This window comes from Condylura cristata, unplaced genomic scaffold (assembly GCF_000260355.1).
Source record: "Condylura cristata isolate star-nosed mole 26May11 unplaced genomic scaffold, ConCri1.0 scaffold00024, whole genome shotgun sequence".
In the NCBI taxonomy this organism is placed as follows: Eukaryota; Metazoa; Chordata; class Mammalia; order Eulipotyphla; family Talpidae; genus Condylura; species Condylura cristata.
The window spans coordinates 34,529,283-34,536,713 of NW_004567125.1; the positions used below are offsets into that span (position 1 = coordinate 34,529,283).

Here is a 7,431-nt window from a genome sequence, read left to right on the forward strand (position 1 = left end):
CCTGCAGGACACATGGGTTCCCCTCTGGGTAACAGGGCAGGGCAAGTGCCTGGGAGTGTGCTCCTTGTCCACAAAAGGAACCTGAAGTGCCTGCCAAACTGGGCCAGAGTTCATTATATTCACCATCTTCTCACCAGGGAATCTGTCAACGTGGGGACCAGTGCTGCTATTCCCACACCCCTTCAACACCTGAGGCTACTGCTGAAGTCACCACCACGGACTGTTTGGAGACCCCTAACCAAAATCCCCCAGGCCCGTGTCCAACACTAGGCCAGACATAAACTGAGTCAATAAAGAGATACCACCTTCTCCCTGACTCTTGTTTGAGTGGGGGGGCTGGCTGCCTGTAGTCTGTCTGTCCACCTCTCTAGCTTTCAAGTCTGCTTCACTATTTGTTTTAACTACCTGGGGGAATTCTGCATGTCGCATTTGTTTCTGCATGGCTGATGGTGTCAGTATTTCTGAATGGGGTGTTCTATCCATCTGGGTGATGGGAGCTGACCCATCTGTTTGTGAAGCAGTCTGTCCTGACGCACTCACAGGCTGGCATCCACATTGCCGGTGCTTGCAGATCCTGACACGGCCGCAGGGCGGCAGCCTTGCGCTCGCGGAAGCTTTTGCTGTTCCCCCGGCCTTGGCACCCGCAACCCACTCCAGACAGATCCTCCACGTGGCCTCACACCATGCCTCCTCCTGCGTGGTTTCTCTAGTGCGGCTCATTCCCCCACCCACCCAGGGCCACAGTGGCGGAAGCCTGGCCGGAACCAGGCGCCTGGTGCATCCGCTCCAGACCAGGTGTTTCCTGCCCAGAGGCCCTAGGGGGCGCACACTGAGGCACCCAGCAGGCTGCTGCATCCCCTCCCCCCAGGACAGGGTTAGCGACAGTAACTGAGATTTGGGGGTAGAATTCCCACCCTGCCACGTGGTAGATATAGCGCCTTCACCTTCCTACATCGGACTGTAAAACTATAATCCTTGTGGGGTATCCAAGTTAACTTGTGCTCAAAACTGGAGCTCTCACTTCCCTAAGGCAGTGGGTTATGGAGTTCTGGGCTCCACCCCATTCCTGGGAGGGTGGCAGTGTTGGTGCTAGGTAGCTGAGGGTCTGCATGGGAAATCCTGCTGATCACCCAGATACTCAAGTCATGGCTTGACAGGTAGGACTGTGTTTGAGGATGAACTGTACAGAGTTGCCGCCTGGGCCCATCTGGTTTAAGATTCACTACTGACTTGGAATATTTGCCCAACACCTCTTAACTACCTTTCACCATGTTCAGAGCTGTGGTTTGAGGGCCAGACGTGTGGAGTTAAGGACATGGGATCATGTGACTGAGGCCAAGAACGGGATGGTACTGGAGATGTCCCCTGAAAGGTTCTGCTAGTTCTGACACCATAGAAAACACCTACTTTCTTCTCAGGAGTGGCATTTCCTCTTGCCCTCCTAGGCCTGGAAAGGCAGTTCGGCTAGAGTATGGGATCCCAGGATACCTGCCCAGAATGAACAGCCAGGCCAAACCCATCAGAACAGGCCTTTCTCCTGTGTCCTCTCTAGGATGGGGGTGGAGGAAGGGCTCTGTAAAAAGAGGAACCAGGCTGCGGGTGGAGAGTTGGAAGAGGGGGCCCCTAGGTCACGAGGTCCCAGCAGAGACAGAAAGGACTATCTTTCACTCCCATCTGCATAGACACTAAAGCAAGGAGTGTTCAGAGGTAGAGGCTACTGCTCCCTGCCTCAGTTTCCCCTCTGGTGTTTCCTCATGGCTCACTTCCAGCTGTCCACTGGGGCTGGGGTCCTCAAAGGGCAGGAGGCCCCTCCAGTGCTTATGGGGACTGAAGGGGAGGCCCTGAGGCGTGACCACTGAGCCGGCTCAGGCTGGCTGGGGGGGGCGGCGCCGAGAGGTCGTGGCTCAGAGATCCCCGCCCACCGGTTTCCTCCGGGGTCAGCCCGGCTCCTTATCAGGCTCGGCCAGGCGGCCAGGCAGTTATCTGCACCAGTCCAGCATCCTCCGGCCGCTGTGCTGAGGGTGAGAGGGAGGAAACCCAGCCGCCAAGGGTGGGGAGAAGGTGGGTTTGTCCGGAGCTGCTCACTTTCCCTCGAGGGACCCAGCTGCTGCCTGCAGCCCTTGGGAGCTCCAGGAGAGGCCTGACGGGCAGCTGGCCCCCAGCGGCTAGGAAGGCAGACTCCAGGCCTGAGTGGGGCCTTCAGTGCCTACCCTGAAGTTGGAACCCACTTCCTGGTCCAAAGAGCTCACCCTGAAGGACAGAGCCAGGGCATTCACCAGGCAGCTGGACCAGTGCCGGGGTAAGAAGGGACCGGCTGGAATTCCTTCCTTCACTCATTTGTTCATTCATTCATTCATTTATTAGCAGGAACCTACTAAGTGAGAAGCCAGGCCAGCTTCCCCCGGGATCTAGGTAGGGAAGACAGGGCAGAGGAGCCAGGAGTCCTTGAATAGGGGCATCTAAGCAGGATGCAAAGGGGTGCGTACTGATGGGGATAAAGGAGGGTGGAGGGCAGTGGTATCAATGTGTGGGGATCCTGGGATCGGCACCTGGGGTCACAGGGTTAATATGGGAGACATGTTCAGTGGGGGGGAGGGTCACTGGAGTGATAATGGAGGACTTTCAGGGTCAGACTTTCAGGGTCACTGGAGTGATAGTGGAGGACTTTCAGGCAATGAGAAGAGCTTCAGTATCATAGCTGAGGACCACATGGTCCCCCACATGGGGGGGGGTAGTATCGATAAATGTTCATAATCCAATTTGGAGGGATTCCAAGGTCACATGGAATCAATGATGAGGGGACCTCAGGATCAGATCTGGGGGTTACAGGGTAATCTTGAAGGTCATAGGGTCTGTCATGGGTACTGCCTTGTTCCTACCTCTAGGTTCCAGGTGAAAGGAGATTCTGGAAGAAGGGAAATTTGCTCTAGGGCTAGGCCACTGAAACCCTCACAAGTGGATCAGAGATGGCCCTATTGGGTTCAGTGCTACCTAGCACCTCAATGGGCATGTTCTCCTGCTTTTGTGTTGGCCTCCCTCCTATGTCTTGGCTGTTTCTGGGCCCACTCCCTACCTGTCTTTGCTCACTGAACTGCCACCCCCCCTCTCATTTGAGAGTGGGCTAAGGGGGGTATAGCTTATGGTCCCCACCCCCACTGGTTTCCTTCCCTCCCACAGGTGAGCACCCCCTCGGGGTCCATGTGCCCGCCTCAGGCCCACACAGAGGTGGGCCCCACCATGACTGAGAAGCCCGAGATGGTGTGTGCCTCCAGCCCATCACCTGCCCTACCACCCAAGCCTGCCTCACCTGGGCTCCAAAAGGTGAATGAAATGGCCCAGAGAGATGCCTCACCTCCCAGACTGCCTCCTGGCGTGCCAGTCATCAGCCTTGGCCACACCAGGCCCCCGGGGTCAGCCATGGCCACCACGGAACTAAGTGCCCTGCGTTCCCCACTGCTGCAACTGTCCACCCTGGGACCCGCCCCACCTGCCCTGGCCCTGCATTACCACCCTCACCCCTTTCTCAACAGGTCAGTGAGGAGGGTGGGGCAGGGCCTGGGGAGGACTACAGGGCCAGGGTGTTTGCCCACAAGGCATTAGTGACCCACAACTCCTTACAGCCTCTACATTGGGCCGGCAGGACCTTTTGGCATCTTTCCCAGCAGCCGGCTGAAGAGGAGACCAAGTCACTGTGAGCTAGAGTTGGCTGAGGGTGAGTATTGGCTTTAATGTCTGGGGTCCATGTGTGTCCCATACATGGGAGGGATGGCCAGTACACACTGAGATATACAGAGAACAGCCCATACTGGGCTTCGTACTTAGTCCCAGGCCCACAATCAGTCTCACACAATCACAGCTACCCAACAGACCAGTCATAGCAAATGCAGCATGGCAGTGGGCGACAGAGTCACAGCTCCATTGCAGTGCACAACCAAATGGAAAATAGCTATGGGACAACACCAGGCAAAAGACAGCCACACAACCACAGCCACTTAGGACCTTGGCCACACAAGTCAGCCAGAGAACCACGGCCATGCATGACCACAGCCACAAGACCACAACCACGTGGCAACAAGCACACACAACCACAGTCATTTATACCATGAGTTATACAGCTACTGGAGACATGGACAAACCACAATCACAACAAGAATGCCTCTTAAACTCAGGAGCACACCCAGGGACACATTCAGAATGAGGGCCATGAGACAGTGCCCTAGATTAGAATCTCACGATTGGCATAAAGGTGTGGATAGTCCAGGTTCAGAGTCCCGAGCTGTCTGCAGTCTGGGTCTGTGATCCTTGTCCAGGAGCCTGGTAGAAGGGTTATCTGTGCATTCTTCCTATGAATCCTTTATGAGGGGATGTCCCCCACCCCACCCCCCACCGCCTGTGTTGAAGTCCCCATGAGGAAGCTGGGTGCCTGGGGTGAGGCTGCAGGGGAGCCCCAGAGCCTTGGTGCCAACCCCTACCCCCCTATCCTTAGGGCAACAGCCCCAGAAAGTGGCCAGGCGTGTATTCACCAATAGCCGCGAGCGCTGGAGGCAGCAGAACGTGAACGGCGCATTCGCCGAGCTCAGGAAGCTGTTGCCTACTCACCCGCCCGACCGGAAGCTGAGCAAAAATGAGGTGCTGCGCCTTGCCATGAAATACATTGGCTTCCTGGTGCGGCTCCTGCGCGACCAGGCAGCGGCTCTGGCTGCAAGCTCCGCCCCAACGGGGCCCCGGAAAAGGCCAGCCCACCGAGGCCCTGATGAGGGCTCCTGCTATGGGCCCTGTCGCAGGGCGGAGCCGGTGGTGGGCCAACTGTCAGCACCCCAGGCTTGCCCAGATGGCAGTCCCGATGGGGCAACCAGGCCCATCAAGACGGAACAAGCAGCAGTGAGCCCAGAGGTGCGGTGACTGTCTCGACTGCCACATCTGTGCCTGGGCACTGGGAGCTCAACCCAGGGCTGTCGAGGAAGGGGCAGATGACATACTGTGCCTCCTCAGGAGCAAACTCCCTCAAAGAGGGGTCAGTGAGGACACAGCACATAAGGGAAAAGGGGTTTGGGGTCCGGAAGGGCGGCTGTCACCCTCAGGGGCCCTGAAGGTCCTTCTGTCACCCACGGTTCACTGGATATGGCCTTGCCTGCGTTTCCCTCCAGAATGCAAGGTCCAATAACCAACATGGTAGACTGGTCAGCGGATCCTAGTGGTGCTTCTTTTTTTCTCTCCCCCACTACAACCTCGAGAGCTGGGGTCACCGACGTGGGGAGGAAACAAGGAGCCTTCGCCCTTCTCTCCTGCGCCCCCTTCCGGAAGCTCAAGGTTAGACGTTCCTCGACGGCATCTGATGGCGCCAGGGTGGTGCAGCTCGGGAAAGAACCCGCGCGGCGGCCCCACGCCACCACCTGCCCAGATTCGGTCGCGTTAGCGAAAGCTCAGGGGTCTTGCTTTTGTTTTTTCTTTATTTCTTTATTTCACATACACATTAGCCATTCAATGGAGAAGCCGGAGAGTCAGGCAAAGATGGTATAACAGAAGCGCAGTGACGGGGGCGGGTGGGGCGAGGCGGGGTGGGGCGGGCGAAGAGGGAACAGACGGGCTGGCTGCCTACTTGCATTCCGCTAGGACACTGAAAACCCAGAAAACAAAACAGACAGTAAACTACCCTTGTTTCTTATGTATCTCAGTGCAGAGACGGGAGGGGGGTGGGTGGAGGGGGGGTGGAGGGCAGAGAGAGACCAGGCTGAAGGAGGAGGAGCGGAGGAACGGGGGACGCTAAGGGGGAAGCACACCAAATCCATTAGTACTATATATAGAGATACTCGTATATACTGCGTTTCTTAGCCTAAGAAGAAACTTGTTTGACGGGACGGGCGGCCTTTTCGGTCCGCGATGCTGGTGCTGGTCGGGCGCACGGATCTCCCGGGAAGGGCCGAAGCGGGGCTGGCCCAGGCTGGCTTGCGGGGGAAGGGGGCGCCCCGAGGATGGGTAGGGGAGCAGAGGCGGGGCTGGGTTGCCCCTGGGGCTCTCAATTGGGGGACAAAAGTTCTCGTGACTTTATTGCTCCTTTATTTTTCTCTCGTGTGTGTGTGGGGGGGTCCGTTCAGCACGGTCGGGGTGGGAAAGTGGTGGGTCGTCTGAGCCACCCGGCCCCTCTGGGACCCAGAGCGCGGCGTCCGCTCCGCCAGCACGGGGGTGAGAACAAGGCACTAGGTCGGCCGGCCAGCGCAGGGGCGGGTGTGTAAGGCAGTCGACGGGGCTGGGTGCAGGGTGGGGTGGGGCTGTGTGTGTTGGGGGGCCGTTTGCGTGCGTGCATGCGTGCGTGCGCGGGCCTGGGCGAATCGACCTGTCAGCGTGGCTGGTCCTGTCCTGGAGCATCGAGCCTTCCCCGTGCTCCCAGAGGGTATTCAGGATGGGATGGGGGTGAGGGTGGGGAGGGTGATGTTGAGCAGGGGGCTCCTGGGATGGGATGGGGGAGGAAACTACCAACTTGCTGAGCGCGCTCCTGAATGCTGGTGAGGGTCAAGTTGGCGTCTGGCTCAAAGAAGGGCGCTCGGGACAGAGAGAGGGAGGGAGGGGACGTTTGTTCGTTGGCATTGACCTCTGCGGAGGAGGGGCTGGGGTCCCCCGCCACGCCCCGTGCCGGGACGGGGATGGGGCGAGGAGGGGTCGCTGGACCCCGGGGAGGGGCTGCCCGGGGAGACCCGCGGCCTGAGCAGCCCTGCCACCGGCGCACGCCGCTGTCCCGTTCTGTTAAACTCAACAAAGAAGGGATATGCGTGTTCCTAACAAGTGCAGGATATTTGATTCATAAACTTATGTATAATAGTTTGTTTTTTTAAACGTACTTTATAATGTAAGAAGCACCAGGGTTTTTACGTTTAATTATCTTAAAAATAACTTTCTCTCGTCCTTTTCCTTTTTGATATTGTGTCGATTTTTTTTTAATGTCGAGGTGTTAAAAAACTCTAAAATGTGAACGTTTCCTTCAGCCCTTCCACCGAAACCGAGAACGAACGACGAAACAAATAAAAACCCCAGATCATCCTCGTCAACGCAGAAAAACGACTTAAAAAAAATTAAACCCTCAAAAAAAAAAAAAAAGGAAAGAAAGAAAAGAAAGAGAAAAAAAAAAAACACTCAGCTTTTGTTATCCCCGCTCAGGGCGGGGCAGGCCCGGTTCTTTTAGCGTCCCCAGAGCCGCGAGGACATTACAACAAAAATAAATTTTTTTTCTTAACAATCTCTTAACATACAAAGATAGGAAAACTCTGATGCATTGCACTTGGTTCAATGAAAAAAAAGTTCATTTCCCCCATATATATTTTTGTGGGTTTTTTCTTTTCTAACACGTCCCCACATCTCCTGTCGCCCTCGTTGCCCTTCGCCTGCCCCTCACAACACTTGGGAAAGGAGCGACACCCCCCACCCCGGCCCTCCCTC

General features: G+C 56.5%; 2 protein-coding genes across 4 annotated transcripts in view; both read left to right on the forward strand.

Annotated features, from left to right (window-relative positions):
* Positions 1–300, forward strand: part of TRMT1 (tRNA methyltransferase 1 homolog (S. cerevisiae)) — an 8,885-nt gene extending 8,585 nt beyond the window's left edge. For all 3 annotated transcript variants that reach the window (XM_012729183.1, XM_004688699.2, XM_012729184.1), the window contains exon 17: positions 138–300. In XM_012729183.1, the coding sequence (XP_012584637.1) occupies positions 138–281 (144 nt within the window). In that variant the 3' untranslated portion in view covers positions 282–300. The remainder of the gene's footprint in view (positions 1–137) is intronic.
* A 1,960-nt stretch (positions 301–2,260) lies between these two features.
* LYL1 (lymphoblastic leukemia associated hematopoiesis regulator 1) lies at positions 2,261–5,182 on the forward strand. The gene is made up of 4 exons (XM_004688698.2): positions 2,261–2,299; positions 3,178–3,530; positions 3,621–3,712; positions 4,487–5,182. The coding sequence occupies exons 2-4, from the start codon at positions 3,199–3,201 to the stop codon at positions 4,900–4,902; spliced, it is 840 nt and encodes a 279-aa protein (XP_004688755.1). The 5' UTR covers positions 2,261–2,299; positions 3,178–3,198; the 3' UTR covers positions 4,903–5,182.
* The last annotated feature ends 2,249 nt before the right edge of the window (positions 5,183–7,431 follow it).